Below are 18,416 nucleotides of genomic sequence, written 5' to 3' on the forward strand. Positions count from 1 at the left end.
TTTAGGTGGCCTGTGAGACAAGAATGGTTTGTATATTTTTAAAAAGTTGAAAAAAGTCAAAAGAACATTTTATGACATGTAAAAATTATACAAAAGTAAAATGTCAGTGTTCATGAATAAAGTTTTATTGGAAAACAGCCACATTCATCTATTTACATATTGGGCACTTTAACACAATGACAGTAGACTCAAGTAGTTGTAGTAAAGACTGTGACGGCTCATCAAGTGGAAAATACACAGTATTTGGTCTTTCACAGAGAGGTATGCTGGCTCTGCTTTAGATGCAGAGCAATTTTAGTGCAAGGACTAATGTGATGCACTAGAAGCTTGCCTCCATTACTGCTATCCCCCATTATAGTGCCAAGCCCTGTACCTGACATTAAGTCCATAGTAGTCACCTGTGAATACTTGTTGAGTTGAATCTGTATATAGTTTCAGATACTCTTATTCTTTTTCCCATTTTATCTATCATCTATCTATCTATCCAAGTATCATGTATGTATCTCTTAAAATGTTAACTAAATAGAAAATAGGACGTTACCATTATATAAAGTCATGTGAGGCAGAGAAAGGGAGGTATTCTGCAGTATTTGCTCTGTGCTTTGTTTTGGTCAGCTGTCGTGTTTAAGTAATTACTATCCCAAGGTAAACAGTAGCTATAGCGAGGAGATGACTGGTTGCTTCCAGCTTTGGAATCTGGAATAGTGAGCAAGAAAATCTAAAATGATACTGAAAATTTCACTCAAATGAGGAGCATTATAAGGTTGCCTATGTATGATCTGGATAAAAAGTATACAATTCAGTTAGTCAGACTGAGATTTAGTTTGTTTAGTGACAAATATATAGATTATTTAAAAATCTTTCTGATTTAATTTTTTAGTTCAGATAAGATACTATAGCTTCGGTTAGGTAGCCTTAAGCTGAAAAACCATTTAATGACTTTTAGAAAGAAAAAGGAGATAAAATCTAGGATTTAAGAAGCCCTATCAATGTATTTTATACAGTCTCAAATGATCTCATTATTGCTTCTACAGATTTACTATGACTTGAGAAAACTTATTATGAAAACTTACTCAATGTTCTGATGCAGAAATATTTAATTTTGGATTGTTCTTCTTTTCAAAAGTGTTTATAATCCACTAGTATTTATAATGTCTGGGAAAGAGGTAATACTAGGACTAAATCCAAGAGAAAGGTCTTAAATGTGTTGGAGCCCATAATAATTCTTATATGAGTAGTTTCTTCTAGGCCCAGTACTAGGCCCCAAACTATCTACAGAATAAAACAAATGTGGTGACTGTACACATATGCACAGATACATATAAGCTGGTATTTCAAACAAGTATATTTTATAAGATATAACCATACACCAAGTCTTTAAGTTTGTTAGTAATAAAAAGTTATATGATAACATTAATCACAAAATATTGTCTCAATTTAGAAGTTAAAATACCCAGGTTTGCATAATAACCAGTATTTGAACTTGATATAAAGTTGAGAGTTTTCCCTCCCCAAGCTTTTTCATACTAGCCCTGATCTACTTTTTTTGACTTAATTAACTGGATTGGGACCCCTCTAAGTCCTTACCCAAATAGCTGAGGACTCAACAGCTAATTTTGGTGTTCTAGGAACTTAGTACATGTCTAAAAATAACGCCCTTCTAGGTTTTACTGAACTTTGAAATTCCCTTTCTCCTCTTTGCTGGAGGTGTGTCAACTAGAGTTCCCTTCCATGGAGAAATGTAGCTATTCCAGTTTGAGTTTACCTTTCCCTCAGCATTTAGACAGCTGAAGGCATTTCCCATTTTTTAAACCTGAAATCTGATTATCAATTCAGGTGGCCTCTTGGACAAGGCCTAAGATGATGGGACTTTTTTTTTCTGGGTGACCTATATCCATATCATAGGAAATATTTAGGCATTGCTTCTCTTGAAGACTGTGGCTGTTCAAACTGTCCACAGGCACCACTTCCCCTTCACTCCACCAAACAAGCTCCAACTCTCTTGTTCTTTACATATTCCGGGTGTGAGTCAGACTTCAGTCTATGGTGTTCCTGAATCCGTAAGATTCTTTGATCAATTCTTTGCTCTCTCATTCAAAGCCATCTCTCAGCTTGATATGATGGGGGAATTTTTCTTCACATATCGGGGTGGCTGTAGCAGTAAGAGAAATTACAGCTCACCTATTTCCACTGATAACCTCTTCAAATATATTCTTCTTATCTCCAATTCTTGGCACTTTTGTACACTTGATGAAAGGCAGCAGGTTCTGGGTCTATGTTTTGAGTGAGCATCTTTTATTCAAAGGTTTATGCGCACGTGCTATGACTAAGGTTCTTGATCTGTCCAGGTAGCAGCTGGCCTGACAACCTAATGAAGTGTTTGCACAGGTCATCATTCTGTGTCTGTGGGAGTGTGTGCGTGGAGGATGAGGCTGAGACAGTGGTAAATGCCTGGTGCTTGGGGAGATGGCCTCTGCTCCACAGTGGGCCGCTCTTTCTCTCATTGTCAGTCTTTCCCCGTATAAACTGAAAAGACGTTCATTTAGCCAGACAGCCTCTTTTCTAAATGTATTTTATTCAGAAAATACTATGTTTTAAAGTAGTAGTTCCCAACCTGTGGGCCCTCAATTACATAGGATAGGGGCACGGTGGAGCAGGGATGATTCTGGGGGAAAATATTTATATCCATACCAGGCATTGTTCTATACTTAATAAACTGATTCTTATACATACATGTATTAACTGATTTTCAAATATAGGTAGATGTAATTAATTATATACAAGTTTGTTTAAAAGCATTACTGATAATCTAAGGGAGTTCCAGCCAAGATGGAGGTGTAGGTAGAAACCCTTCACTTCCTCACACAACCAAAAGGAGAAAAACAACCAACCTAAAATCAATAAACACCCAGAACTGCCAGAAAATCAAACTGGATGGAACTCCATCAACCACAGAATTAAAGAAAAAGTCAACTAGAACAACCAGATCAGTAAGGGTTAAGGTGGCAGATGGAGAGAGACTGAGGTGAGGCCCAGGACTGTGTGGCTGGGTCTGGCTGTGGAGAGGTGGCAGGCTGTGTGGGAGGGGCTGACTTAAGGGGAAACAGATTCGGAGATGACTGTGGCCTAAGGCTGGGTTTGCTGTGGTGGAGAAACTCCCAGTGTCACATGAGTTCATTGGAAAGCAAGCCAGAGACGAGCAGGGGAGCAGCATTGTTCCCTCTCTGGCCCCTCCCCAACAGGGAGCACAGCAGCACAGAAAGGAGGGTTGCACCACCCTGGTGAATTTCTAAGGCCCCTTACAACTTAACAGGTGCACCAAAACAAAGAAATAGGGCCCAAATGAAAGAACAGAGCAAAGCTTCAGAAAGAGAGCTAAATGAGGAGGATATAGCCAACCTATCAGATGGAGAATTTAAAACCCTGGTAATCAAAATGCTCACAGAACTGATTGAGCATGGTTAAAAAATGAAAGAAAAAAAGATATCCAAAATGAAATACAGCAAAATATTCAGGGAACTAACAGTGACAGGAAGGAAATCAGGACTCAAAGCAACAATTTACAACAAAAGGAAGCAATAAATATCCAACTGGAACAGAATGAAGAAACAAGAATGAAGATAGGCTGAGGAATCTCTGGGATAACCTGAAAGGTTCCAATATCCAAATTATAGGGGTGTCAGATGGAGAAGAACAACAGCAAGAAATTGAAAACTTATTTGAACAAATAATGAAGACAAATTTTCCCATTCTGGCAAAGTGTATCCTTTGCCAGAAGTATATCCTTCAAGGAAGTCCAGGAAGCCCATAGAGTCCCAGAGAAGTTGGACCCAAAGAGGAACACACCAAGGCACACTATCATTAAGGTCCAAAATTAAAGACAAAGACTCTTAAAAGCAGCAAGAGCAAAGGAAAGAATTACCAACAAAGGAGTGCACATGAGGCTATCAGCTGATTTCTCAAAAGAAACCTTACAGGCAAGAAGGGGCTGCAAAGAAGTATTCCAAGTCATGAAAGGCAAGGACCTACATCCCATATTACTCTCTCCAGCAAAGCTACCATTTAGAATGGAAGGGCAGATAAAGTGCATCCCAGATAAGGTCAAGTTAAAGGAGTTCATCCTCACCAAGCCATTATTATATGAAATGTTAACTTAGATAAATGGGACTTATCTAAGAAAAAGAAGGTGAAAAATATGAACAGTAAAATGACAACAAACACAACTATGAACAAATGAACATAAAAAGAAAGAAAAACAATGAAAACAAAAACTAAGCAAACAACTAGAACAGGAACAGAATCAGAGAAATGGACTTTGCATGGAGGGTTTTCACTGGGGATGGGGAGGGAAGGAATGGGGGATAAGGTACAGGGAAGAGGCAGCACAATTGGTAGGCATTAAATAGACAGGGAGTGGTCAAAATTGTATAGAAAACAGAGATCTCAAAGAACTTGTATGTACAACCCATGCTTATGAACTAAGGGGGTGATGCTGGGAAGTTGGGGGGTACAGGGTAGAGGCAGGATAAAGGGAGAAACTGTAATGGCATAATCAATAAAATATAATTAAAAAGTGAAGATAAAAAAAGGGAAGCATCACTAAGTTTACAGTACTTGTTTATTTTTATTTTATTATTCAACAAAGTAATTTTCTTGTGGAAATGTAGATTTTTTTCTAAATTAAAAAAGGCCTCATTCTTGAAAAAGTTAGGAAAGAGTTGGTGAAAGAAAATAATAAGCACAGGAAACAGAGAACTTGTCAAAAAGAACTAATTTTATGAAAAACCAAAATTGAGGACCCCATACTTTTTTCAATTTATGAGAAATATATAGAAAAATTTGTACTTTTTAAACCTTCCATTAATGGAAAATACCTTTTAGAGAGAATTTTATGAGAAAAAATGTATAGAGAATAATTGTAGGTTTTGGAATAAGAAATCTTAGTTTAGAATTCTAGACTGAAGGCTTTTAGATTTGTTTATTAACTCATTATCTCTTCAGAAAGTTATAAGTTCAACAATAAATACTATGACTATTGTATTTATTAATGTACTTCCAGCACCCGAATCTTTGCCAGGAATTTTTTAAAAAAGCATACAAAATCTTCAGGTTCAGAATGTCCTAAGCCAAAGGTCACTAAAGAATAAAGACTGTAGTAAATGTTATTAACTATAAGAAATTCTCTCTGCCAAATAATGTTGTCTGATTCCTTTCCTTCTCACTCTAAAAGTTCCTAACTTTTCAACAATGAAAAGTTAAATCCATGTGACTGGACAGCCAGGTGTTGTAAGTACTTACCATAAGCGATGAAATGAACAATGAGTCCGATGATTACTGCAGCGATCGCCAGTATTATGATACCCAGGGTAATCTTTCCACATCTTGTGAGTTTAATTTTTGTATTTGAGTCTGTTCTTCTGATGGAAAGAACAGAAAAGCAAGTGTTAACAGGAGTAAGATATAGAATTCTCTTAGCAATAAATATAAATTTGATATTAAGTATAAAAGTATATTATTTTTTACTAATTATGAATTCAGCAGACTGCTAAGCTTGGAAAACAACATGTAGAATTAGTGAATATAATAACTGGTCTGCTTATTTTTTAGCACATATGAATAATGACAGTAGTACTAAAATCAAAATTAAATTATTCAGCAAATATTTTAGATGGTCTACTATTCATTAGACACAGTTTTAGAAAAAAGACCTCTTTCCTTATGGATCTTACATTTTACTGAAGGAAGATAGAAAACAAACGTGTATTAATAAAATTTATAATTCTCAAAGCAATATGAAGTTCCATAGGAAAAATATGGCTACGTAAAGAAGATCTAGATGAGATTGCCAAGGGACTAAATGCAGATAAAGAAGAAGACCAAGAGGTGATCAGTGGGGCACTCCCTTATGAAGAGACTATAGAGAAGAGGAAGACCCAGTCAAGGAGACAGGAAACAACTGGTGAGAGTAGGAAGAAAACTGAGGGAAAGTGGTGTCCTGGAAACCAACGGAAGTGTCTCAAGTATGAGGGAGGGAATCAGCTGCATCAGATGTTGCAAATGGCTCAAATAAGATGAACAAATGAACACAGAAAATGAACTATTGCTTTAGCATTATAGAGGTAATTGCTGACTTTGATGAAAGACGTTTTAGTAGTGAAGACTCCTTAGAACTGATATGAGAGTAGTGAAGAAACTAGAGACAGTGACCACTGACCTCTCTTTTGAAGAGTTTGCTGAAATGGAAGTGAAGAATAAGTGAAGTGAAGAAATAAGACTATCCATTGTCAGATGGGATGAAAAGAAGTCTTATTTTACCACAGAAAAATTTAAAGTATACATGAAAGTAGAGAAAATAGTTTAGTGAACCTCCATATGACTATCATGTAGATTTAAGAGCTATGAATATTTTGCAACACTCTATGTATTTTTCTATTTTAGAGTAGTTACAGAAAAATATTACATAATGAAATTGACCCCTAAATATTTTTCCTTTAAAAAGTAAGGGCATTTTAAAAATGTGACCATTGTCCTACTTAATGAAATTAATAATAATTCCTTAATATCTCCTCATAACAAGTTCATATTCAATATTTCTACTTATCTTTAAAATGTCTTTTACAATTTTTACTGTTGAACAAAAATCAAATCAAAACCTTCCCATTGTACTTGGTTATTATATCTCTTATATCTCTGTTAATCTAGAACAGCTTTTATATTCACGCTCCTTTTGTATTTTTTATGACACTGACTTGAAGATACTGGATCAGTTGTCTTATGGAATGTTCTACCTAACAGAAGACCTTTCTTTATTTTTTTTCAAAACATTTTAATTAAATGTTTCATTTTGTGATCTTAGATTCACATGCAGTGTATGAAATAATCTCTAGAGAAATCCCTTGTACACTTTACCCAGTTTCCCCCAATGGTGACGGCTTGTAAAATAATGGTATAATATCACAATCAGGATATTTATATTGACACAGTCAAGGTACTTAACATTCCCATCACCACAAGGGTCCCTCATGCTGACTTTTTATAACCATCCCTGACTGGCTCCTGCCTCCTTTCCCTCCTTAACCCCTAAAACCACCAAATTGTTCTCCTTTTCTATAATTTTGTCATTTCAAGAATTTATATAAATAAAATTATACACTATGAAATCTTTTGAGTTTTATTTGTTTTCACTTATCAAAACTCTCTGGTGATGCATTCAAGCAGTTCTATGTATTAATAGTTCTTTAAAATATTATTCATTTTTGAGAAATAATTCCCAGTATAGATATTTCACATTTTGTTTAATCATTTATTCAATAAAGGACATGTGGATTGTTTCTCCTTTTTGGCTGTTAGGAATAAAGGTGCTGTAAAACTTGCTACACACAAGTTTTTGTGTGGAAATAAGTCTTAATTTCTTTGGGATAAATGTTCAGAACTGTAATTGCTCAGTCATATGGAAGTTTTATGTTTAATTTCTAAGAAACTCCCAAACTGTTCATCAGAGTGGCTGTAATGTTGTATATTCTTTCGACATGTATAAGTGACCCAGCTCCTTTGCATCCCTGCCCACATTTTTTGCTATAATGACTTTTTATTTTAAATATTCTGATAGCTATGAGGAAATATCCCATGACTTTACTTTTCATGATGTTGAATATCTTTACATGTGCTTATTTGCCATTTGTATATTCTCTGAAATGTCTATGTCTTTTTCCTTTTTTTCTAACTGGGTTTCCTTTTTGTAGTGCTGAGTTTTAAGAATTCTTTATACATTCCGGATCTTAGTCCTTTGTGGGATTTGTGTTTTGCAAATATTTTTCTCCAGTTTGAAGCTTGTCTATTCATTTTCTTAACAGTATTTTACAGAGGAAAAGTTTAAAATTTTGATGAAGTCTGATTTCTCATATAGGTCTTTTGGGGCATGATTTTGGTGTTGAATCTAAGAGCTCTGCCTAACCCTAGTTAGATGGCAAAGATTTTCTCCTATATTATTTTCCTTAACATTTTGTATGTTTTATTCCATAATCTACTTAAAATTATTTTTTAGAATTAATTTTAACTTGGATCCTAGATAAAAGGCCAAGAAGCAATTCGAATTAATTTTTATATTGGGCAAGACACTTAACTTGAGGTTATGTTTTGTTCCTTTGGCTGTCTTCTTGCTCCAGTGCTACTTGCTTAAAAGACCATCTTTTCTCTCCTGAATTGCTTTGTACCTTTGTCAAAAATCAGGTGGGTATACTTGAGATTGTTTCTTGGTTCTCTCCTGTTTCACTGATCAATGTGTCTCACCAGTACCACACCATCCTCTTCACTGTAGCTGAATAATAAGTCTTAGAATCAGGTAGACTGCTTCCTCCCACTTCATCTTTGTAAAAGTTTCTTTTAGTTATATTAGTTCCTATGATTCTCCCCATAGACTTTAAATAATTGTGTCTGTATCTAAATAAAAATCTTGCTTAGGTTTTTTTTAAAGATTTTATTTATTTATCTTTAGAGGGGAAGGGAAAGAGAAAGGGAGAGAAATATCAATGTATGGTTGCCTCTTGTGTGTCCCCCGCTGGGAACTGGCCTGCAACCCAGGCATGTGCCCTGACTGGGAATTGAACTGCAGTTGTTTGGTTTGCAGGCCGGCGCTCAATCCACTGAGCTGCACCAGCCGGGGCTAGTTTCCACAAAAATCTTGCTTAGGTTTTGACAGACATTGCAGTAAAACTGTATCAGTCTGCAGATAATTGAATCTTTACTGTGCTGAGCCTTTCAGTCTATTATTACAGTATGTCTTTCCATTTTGTTAGATCTTTGATCTTTTTCATCAGTGTTGCACCCCACACATAAAGTAAATTCTTAATATTTCTACAGAAATAGAATGTCCATGAACTTTTGGGGTCAATAATAAAAAAAAATTTAAAAACCTAAAAGACATATACTATGCAAAAATTTAGAATACCTTTTCCCAACCAACTCACTTATTGAGTCTAAAATAATGTTTACACATTTTTAAAGATTTTTTTAAATTTATTTTTAGGGAGTGGGGAAGGGAAGGAGAAAGAGAGGCAGAAAAACACCAACGAGTGGTTTCCTCTTGCATGCCATCCACTGGGGACCTGGCCTGCAACCCAGGCATGTGCTTTACACTGGGAATTGAATCGGTGACCCTTTGGTTCTGCAGGCGCTCAAATCCACTTAGCCACACCATCCAGGGCATTGTTTACATTTTTTTTGAAAGAAAACTGACTAGCGATACTGTAAAACCCCGGGAACTTAATTTCCTATAGATGAATAAATTATTCTAAAGCAACTTTTTCCATACTCATAGGTATATATCTGTGTATTTTGCTCAACACAATTTGCTATGGAATAAGACTAAAAAATGTAATAAATTGAGTGTGAAATTTTATGCAGCAAATATTTAGAGTACATTTTTCTATTCTTCTCAGCCATGTCCTTCTAATACATTAAACCATATAAAAACACTGCATTTGTATATAAAAAATTGAATGTTGGCAAATTTCATAATAATTGACTTATACACAGGTAAACTTCATTTATTGTTTCTCCTTCTTATTTGTCTAGATGGTGATGTAACTACAATGAGACACACATAACTTTTTGTAAGTGGAAGGAACTTTGCAAATTGCCATTCTAGTTTTCTAATTTTAAAGAAGGAAAATTGTAAAACAATATGTTATGTTTGCTTTAAGTCATTTCAAATCTAGGGAACATAACATGAATTCTAGGTAGTTATTTCTCCTCTGGTTATTATTAGTATATTTAGGGTTTGGTTTAGAGTCAAGATTAGGGTTTGTTTCTGATCTTTTTTTTTTGAAGGTGATGGCTATGTTTTCAATTTTTTATTGTTGTTCAATTACAGTTGTCCCACCTGTTCTCCTGCTGCTTTCCCCTGCCCCATCACTCCCCCCACCCCCAGAGTCAACCCTCTGTTTTCAATGCCCGTGAGTCCTCTATTTATGTTCGTTGACTTGCCCCTTCTCCTTCTTTCCCCTGTTATCCTCCTCCCACAACCCCTCTAAAATGAAATCACATAAGCCACCCTAACTTGCAACTCTCACTTATCTTTCAGCCAAAATCTAATATTACACTGACTTATCCATCTTAATCATAAATGTAAAATTATGTTACTAAATAAAAATTAATTTAAAGGCAGGTGAACTGAGTGTTTATTTTTGTAATTCTTACCTGAGTTTCTAAGATTATATATGCATATATAATAATATATATATTCTTCCTACTTGCAAAGTGTTTAATTGATCTGAAGTTTTCCTCTGTGTGTATATATATGTGTGCGTAGGTGTATATTTCTAGTTTTAAAGGGAAATTCAACTTTTTCACTATTTAGATTACTTACAATGTTCTTTAAAAACAATTCCAAACATACAAATTCTATTTTTCTCAAAGTGTTATTATGTAAGATGTTGGTGGGAAAAGAGAGTAATTATTTAACAGAACTTGAGTCTTAGAGAGAGCTTAAGGGAGGGATAGAAAAACTTGTTTTGATCTCAGCAATTTGCCATAATTTCCCAAAGTGTTATATATTTTTATCAAATATATCCTGAAGCCATTTAGGTAAAATAATGATATGATAATAATGATATCAAGAATTATTAGGGATTTCAGAAACAGCGGCTTTGATAGTGAGTTCTACTTAAAAATTATTAATTCCTTTAAAGGATTAACAAACCAGGGTCTGATTTCTCATATATTGTTTATGGAGCAAAAGGAGCCTAGCAAGTTAGTATGAAGGGCATAGAACATGTTACTTGGAAGGCAAGATTAAATAGTTTACCAGCTTTTTAAAAATTAAATCAAAATGATTAATAGGAACTTCACTTGATGAAAAAGATTTCAGAGGTTCTCTTATAGCTGATGAAACTAAATATTGAGGTAAATGTGTAAAATGGCTGATTCTCCAAACTGTTTATTAGGAAGGTACATTCTACTCAGTATTATACTCTACTTGGAGTGCAGTTGTTGGCAGCATACAAAAATCAGAAAAGTTGTCTAAAATTTTTATTAAAAATGTATGTTAAGCTCAAAAGGTTTATCAAGGCCTGCATTTTCCAGGAAAGACTCTAATGTATATGTGAACATTTGTATTTGGGAGTGAGTTTGATTACATTAAGAATCAAAAGATAAACATTATTTGCTCATCTTTGTGTGCTATGTAATCAGTCAACACACTTCTTTGACTTTCAGGCAATTCCTATCTGACCATATGGCCCTATTAACGGGAAGCTGTTTCCAACTACAGGGTTAAACTGTGCCACTAAAAATGCATAGCAGTGCAGCATTTCAATGTTTCAATAACAAAAATTAAGACCTAAACTTCCTGTAGGTAAAATAGCAGGTTATGACCACAAATATTATCTCTGTATCAACATACAGTATTAGAAATTATGTAACTATCTTGTAATCTTCACATTTTCTAAGTGAAATTATATTTTTAAAAGTAAATTCCCCAGTTTTACTTTAGCAATTCCAGCAATTATACATATACTTTCATGAATGGCCCAGTTGCAATGGTAAAATTTTTCACAAAAAATTCACAAAACAAATTCTAATGATTCAAGTTTGTCAGTCTTACTCGTTTTTGTTTTTCCTTTGTGATTTATATTGCTCTCATTTTCATACACAAATTGAGAGTATAACCTTATTTTTAAGAACTTTAAAATACAAATAAAGCAACATTAATTTTATCCCTTCAGAAAGTTGAGCTAAGAAGTGAAGGCAGGCCATACTGCAGCCCAGCCCTTCTCCCCTTAATCCTACCTGTTCCACCGGGGAGTCCATGCCAGCTTCCTCCTCGGAGTTTGCTCCTTTGCCATCTTCTCCTCGAGTGCTGTGCTGCACAGTCATTCTCCATCTATTTAGCTTACAAGGTCCTGTGACTTTCATGTGTTTTATGATAATATTATAATAATAATACCAGTTACACAACTTTTCATCTTCAAAGTGCTTTCTGAACACTTGCTAATTAATTTTACATTAGTAAAACATGAGCTGTGTAGGTGCTGCTCCATAAGTAATAAATAATCACATGACCCAAGTGGAGGCAAAATTGAAAACTCTCAGTTGTTGTGAGTGAGCAAGCCATAGGGTCACTGGGTTTGAGAAGGACAGTGAGCCTTTACCCAGGTTTTGTACTTTGTGAATCTGGAGGTGAGCAACTGTTCTTCTCACTCCTTTGAATCCACTTCCAAAAAAGCTGGCAGTTTCCTTATTACTTTTTGGTGGAAGGCCTGTGGCTGTCCAAGCTCTAACCCTCCATTAGGATATGAATGCTCTCCAACTCATAATTCTCTTGTCTCTTTCAAGCCCTATATCATCTTTTGATGAATTCCTTTCTGAAATTTTTACAGTGACCCTAATACTAGTGCTCATTAAAGAATTTTATATTCCCTGAAATCCAAAGGGTGTTAATTTTTTATTACAAAATATAAAGGTTTAACTAGTAATTTTCCAAAGTTTTGGATAATAGTTTGGTTCTTGGCAGCCAATTTAGATATTGGTGCGGAGACTAGATAGGACACACCCTAGTGTTTAGATTGCCATGTGATTAAAATAATCCTGACTTGCCATGTGAATTGAGTTATCCTGGAGGAGAAGGCTTCCTTGGGTAATAGTCTTTGTTAAAGAGACTCAACCTTAGTATATGATCAAGTAGAATCATTATTCTACCTAGGCAATCTCCTTTCTTCCCAAAACATGTGAAAGAAAAGACAATCAGAAAAATATTTGTACTAAAACTAAAAAGAATCATAATGGCATTTCTTATACTATTAATAAGACCTTGATAAGATATATTTATATGCTTAAAAACTTCCAATTTAATTATATTTATTTGAGCATTCTAGGCTGTATGCTTTTACCCTAGTCTTCAAAAGATCTAATTTGTTTTCACTCTCATTTGTCTGTATATCTTACTTAGCCTTCAAAGTTAGCTCAGTCCTTACTTTTTCCATGTGGCCTTCTCAATATATACTTTTGTACCATCTGAGGCTCACAAACTCATGGAATCTTCCACCAAAATCTATACAGAGTTTAGGGTACATAAGACTAGGGATCAAATAATAAATTCCTAAGTTATTGTCTTAGAATGGTCTTTGGTGATCAAGAAACAAAATATTCTAATACAGGACACCTTTTTTCTTCACTGATGAAAACTTACATCAGATAAATCTGTGAGACACCCAGACAATGGAATATGACTCAGTACTAAAAACAACAAATGAACTATCAAGCCATGAAAAGACATGGAAGGAACTTAAATGCACATTACTGACTGAACGATGCCAATCTGAAAAGGCCAGATACTAGACGATTCCAACTATATGACATTCTGAAGAAGGCAAAAAGATGGTGACAGTAAAATTATCAGTGGTTGCCAGAAGATAGGGGAGCGGTAAGAGGAATGAATACGTGAATCACAGAGGGCTGTGGAAATAGTCTGTATGATACTATAATGATGGATACATGTCTTTATATATTTGTTCTAACTCACAGAATGTAGAAAACCAAGAATGAACAATAAAGAAAACTATGGACTGGGGGTGATTATGATTTGTCCATGTAGGTTCATCAATTGTAACAAATGAGCCAATCTGGTGAACAAAGTTGATAATGGGTGAGGCTGGGCATGTGTGGAGCAGGAAGTATATGGGAAATTTGTGTCCTATTCTCTCAATTTTGTTGTGAACCTAAATCTGCTTTTAAAAAATAAAGCCCTTAGCCCTTGCTGGTGTGGCTTAGTGGTTGAACGCTGGTCAGTGAATCAAAGGGTCACTGGTTTGATTACCAGTCGGGGCATATGCCTGGGTTGCGGGCCAGGTCCCCAGTAGGGGAGGCACTTGAGAGGTAACCACACATTGATGTTTCTCTCCCTCTCTTTCTTCTTCCCTCCCCCTCTCTAAAAAATAATAAATAAAAAATTTTAAAGATAAATAAAAAGTTAAGTATTTATAAAAATGTGTTGTACACCTAGTATGACTTTGGTACTATGTTAATTGTTGAATTATAAGTTATATCCTAAGGTAAATATAATCTTACAATGAAGACAGTCAAATAAACTGGTGTTTGAAACATAACAAGATAAACCATAGGTGGAACATTCATGGGGTGCTCTGTGAATATGAAAGCGAAACCAAATCCCACTGTTGTGGGAAGGAGTCAGAGAGGAGTACTCAGAGGATGTGATATCTGACCCAAGACCTGAAGGTGAACAGGAATATAGTATTTCCACAGGTGAGGCTAAGGAATCAATCAGCTCAGTAAAAAACAAGATAGAGCATTGTAATTTTGGGTGATTGAAAATTACCCCCAGGAAATTTGACCAAGCTATAGAGGATACAGGAGTGTATGTGTGTATGTGTGTGTGTGTGTAGGGAGGGGAAGCTGATGGAAGATGGGGGGAAGAAATAAATGCAGTGCTAATGAAGAGTTTAAATATGGTTAGATTGACATGAGGTGAAAATACTCCTGACTGGCTATGTGAAAAAGAGATTGGATTATGGAGCTGGAAGGAAACAGCCTTTTACTCATTCGTGTGGAAGGGCTTTGAATTAAGGCAGTGAGATTTCTAGACTCAGTTGACACTTGATATCGCTTAATGATTGATTGGATGTGGGGGTTATGGAGGTGAGGAGTCAAAAACAACATTGATGAATGCTTTTATGAATGTACAATTTTGACAAAGGCACCTATGATACCTTGGTATACAATACAGCAAACAATGAGCTGTCTGATAGTGGCTCACTTCCCAGCTTGTTAAACAACTTTATCTAAGCAATGTTGATAATTGGTCCTTTGTATCATGAATTCAACCACCCTTGGGTTGCAAACAATATAGTTGACCCTTGAAAACACAGGCTTGAACTGTGTGGGTCCAAATATGCATGGATCTTTTTCAATGGATCTTTTGGCCCTTTGTATCTGCAGGTTTGGTGACCGTAGATTCAACAAGCTGCAGACAGGATACAGATTTTTGCATTCACAAATAGGGTTTCCCAACAATGACTGAGTCAATGGACCCAAAGCCTGACTGTAGTTCAGATTTGGGGAGCCAAAAGTTTTATGTGAATTTTCCATTGTTCTGGGGTTGGAACCACTAACTCCCCTAACTCTCATCTTGTTTAAGGGGTAACTGTATTTTCAATTCACAGTTAGGAATCTATGGTTAGGCATTCAAAAATATTGTTTTAGATTCTCTATTGGTTTGCTTGAATCTGCAGATGGAAAGCCTGAGGATATGATGGGTCAAATGTATTGAAAAAAATCTGTGTATAAGCTGGGCTTTTCAGTTCAAATCTTTGTTCTATATTTTACTTTTATTTTCTTCATTTGCATATTACAACTCTAAGTATATACTTTAAAATCTATCACTAAAAATCAACCAACCTACCATTGGCTTAAAGTGAGAAAGGTTTAAAAATTAATTTTTAAATGAATATTAACTGATGCATTGAAATATAAACTATGGCACATTTCTGCTACGTAGAATTTCACTGTGTAAATGTACCATAGTTTTTTTTTTCCTAATCAACAAAATGAACAAGCAAGCAGAATATAACCAGAGACATTGAAACTGGGAACAGGCTGACATTGACCAGATGGGAGAGGGGAGGGGATAATGAGGAAAAAGGGTGAAGGGTTTACAGGAATAAGTATGAAGGACACATGGACAATAACAAGGTGGGGGGAGTGGAGACAGGGGAAGGAGGTGGGGAGGACTGGGGAGTCGGGGGTTAGGGGGAAAGGCAGATAACTGTACTCGAACAACAATAAAAAATAAATTAAAAAATAAGCATTTGATAAAAACAAAAAAATATAAACTATATGAAATCTTAAAGCCTTTTGATAATTATCATGAAGCAGAATAAAATGACATTAAAATATAAAGTGAATAAACCATAATACAAAAATTTTTTATATGTTGTTGAGAGGATAGAACCAGAGGTTGACTCACAAGCTGGACTCCAGCAATTAGAGGCTCCTCACCTCCACCCCTGTCCTTGAAATGTAAATTTTGCCCACCATTCCCATAGTGGGAGCCATCTTCAAGGGTGCGACCTTGAGAGCATCTGAATTGAATATGTACTGAACCCAGTTAAAGTATAAATTTTTAAGATTCTAGCAGGTGGGTGTGGAGATTTGATATTGCTGCTGCTCAAACCAAGCCTTGTAAGTTCCCTTATTAAACCTGCCTCCTACAAATCTAGAGTTATTTCTGTCTTTCTTTCATCCCTCCTTGCCCTCTGTGTACAGGGGCCAAGTTATGAACCAACAGTTATGATTATGAACCAAGTAAAATTTTAAATATATATTTAGATGTGAACTGGAGGAAAATATGAGAAAGTAAAACAATTATTGTTGGCTATTGGCAGTGTCACTGATTTTTTTAAAGCTTTTAATTCCTTCCCATTATTATAGCATTGTCTACACAATTCATTCTTTTAAACTGAAGAAACTTTAGGGAGGTTTTTTTTTGCCTATTCATTTAAAGTCACTTCTAATATTTCATGTGCAAATTTAAAATAGATCTCTTTTAAAAGTATAAAATATATGTTATGTACTTTCCTATCCAGTTTTCAAGTAGAAAACATGAAGAGAAATTTTGTAAAGTCACAAAGGCTAAAACATAAATATATTTGAATGTTTAAAAAGGCACTTTCAAAATAAGAAATTTCATTTGTTTTTAAACACAAGTGAGCTATTTTAGAAGACGTTGTTCAATGTAAAATATTTTATTTAGAATACCGACAAGTTAATTTAAAACTACATGAAACTAAAAATTTGAGAAACAGTATTATGGATTTTCTCAGTGAGTGCCTACATATAGATTCATTGATAATTCATGCTTTAATTGTTTTTGTAAAAATTGTCTAACTCATAAAAACGACCGTATTGGTATTGGTTAAATTCTCTAATTATTCTTACCTGAGAATATTTTCTTTAATTTTTTTGGTTAATATGCATAAGATTGTTTTTACTAACATATATATGTGTGTGTGTTATATATGTGTATATATGTATTACATATATATAAATTTTTTAAGTTCCATAATTGTATATGTTTGACAGTACTTGTGTCTCTCTGTGTTTGTATATCTCTGCATTACCTATCTGACCCATTTGCACGGCGACCTTTAATAACAAATGTATGCTAAAAAAATTTTAAAAAAAAGTTTAGTAAAGTTTAGCACAAATGTGTTCTAGATTTTTTCCAAGTATATTTTAATTTTGGAAGTCATAATAAAAAATGGCTGCATATAAGATGAAATTTTCTGTGGCTGAAATCATCTACTGTGGAAAAAAATTAATTTTCCTTCCAATGTCATTACAATGTTTTAAACATTTTAAGTATATTTTATTGATTATGCTATTATAGTTGTTCCATTTTTTTCTCCCTTTATCCCCCTTTGCCCTTCCTCCCACCAGCATTCCATGCTACCCCATCTTAGTTCATGTCCATGGGTCATACATGTAAGTTCTTTGGCTTCTCCATTCCTTATACTATTTTTAACCTCCCCCTTTCTATTTTGTACATACCATTTATGCTTCTTATTCTGGTAACTTTTTTCCCCATTCCCCTCCCTTCTCCTTCCCCTCCCACTGATAATCTTCCATATGATCTCCATTTCTGTGATTCTGTTCCTGTTCTAGTTGTTTACTCAGTTTGTTCTTGTTTTTCAGGTTCAGTTGTTTATACTTGTGAGTTCGTTGTCATTTTTCAGTTCATAGTTTTGACCTTCTTCTTAAATAATGTTAAATGTCCCTTTGATATTTTCCATAATAAGGACTTGGTGATGATGCACTCCTTTAACTTGACCTTATCTGGGAACCACCTTATCTGCCCTTCCACTTTAAATGAGAGCTTTTCTGGATAGAGTAATCTTGGTTGTAGGGCCTTGCCCTTCATGACTTCGAATACTTCTTTCTAGCCCCTTCTTGCCTATAAGATTTCTTTTGAGAAAGCAGCTGATAGAGTTATTCCTTAAAGTTATCTCCTTTGTAGACAACTCTCTTCTTTTCTCTTGCTGCTTTTAAAATTCTCTCTTTATCTTTAGTTTTGGGTAATTCAATTATAATGTGCCTTGGTGTGTTCCTCTTTGGGTTCAATTTTTTTGGGGACTCTGAGATTCCTGGACTGCTACAAATCTATTTCCTCTGCCAGATTAGGGAAGTTCTCCTTTATTATTTTTGTAAAATAAGTTTTCAACTTGCTCTTTCTCTTCTCCTTCTCCCACCCATATGGTTTGGATGTTGGAATGTTTAAAGTTGTCCCAGAGCTTCCTAAGCTTCTCCTGATTTAAAAAAAAAGAATTTATTTTATTGATTATGCCATTACAGTTGTTCTATTCCCCCCCTTCATTCCCCTCCACCCTGAACCCCCCCACCATTCG

The 18,416-nt window shown here is 35.0% G+C and overlaps 1 protein-coding gene across 1 annotated transcript in view; it reads right to left on the minus strand.

Annotated features, from left to right (window-relative positions):
• The window catches only part of LOC119052678 (transmembrane protease serine 11C-like), a 56,385-nt gene extending 44,511 nt beyond the window's left edge, over window positions 1-11,874 (minus strand). The window contains exons 1-2 of the mRNA XM_053655013.1: window positions 11,788-11,874; window positions 5,299-5,470 (exon numbers count right to left, since the gene is read on the minus strand). Coding sequence (XP_053510988.1) covers window positions 5,299-5,470; window positions 11,788-11,874 — 259 coding nt within the window. The remainder of the gene's footprint in view (window positions 1-5,298; window positions 5,471-11,787) is intronic.
• Window positions 11,875-18,416: the final 6,542 nt, after the last annotated feature.

The sequence above is a fragment of the Artibeus jamaicensis genome, unplaced genomic scaffold (genome assembly GCF_021234435.1).
Source record: "Artibeus jamaicensis isolate MK-2021 breed Jamaican fruit bat unplaced genomic scaffold, CSHL_Jam_final contig_908, whole genome shotgun sequence".
Taxonomy (NCBI): domain Eukaryota; kingdom Metazoa; phylum Chordata; class Mammalia; order Chiroptera; family Phyllostomidae; genus Artibeus; species Artibeus jamaicensis.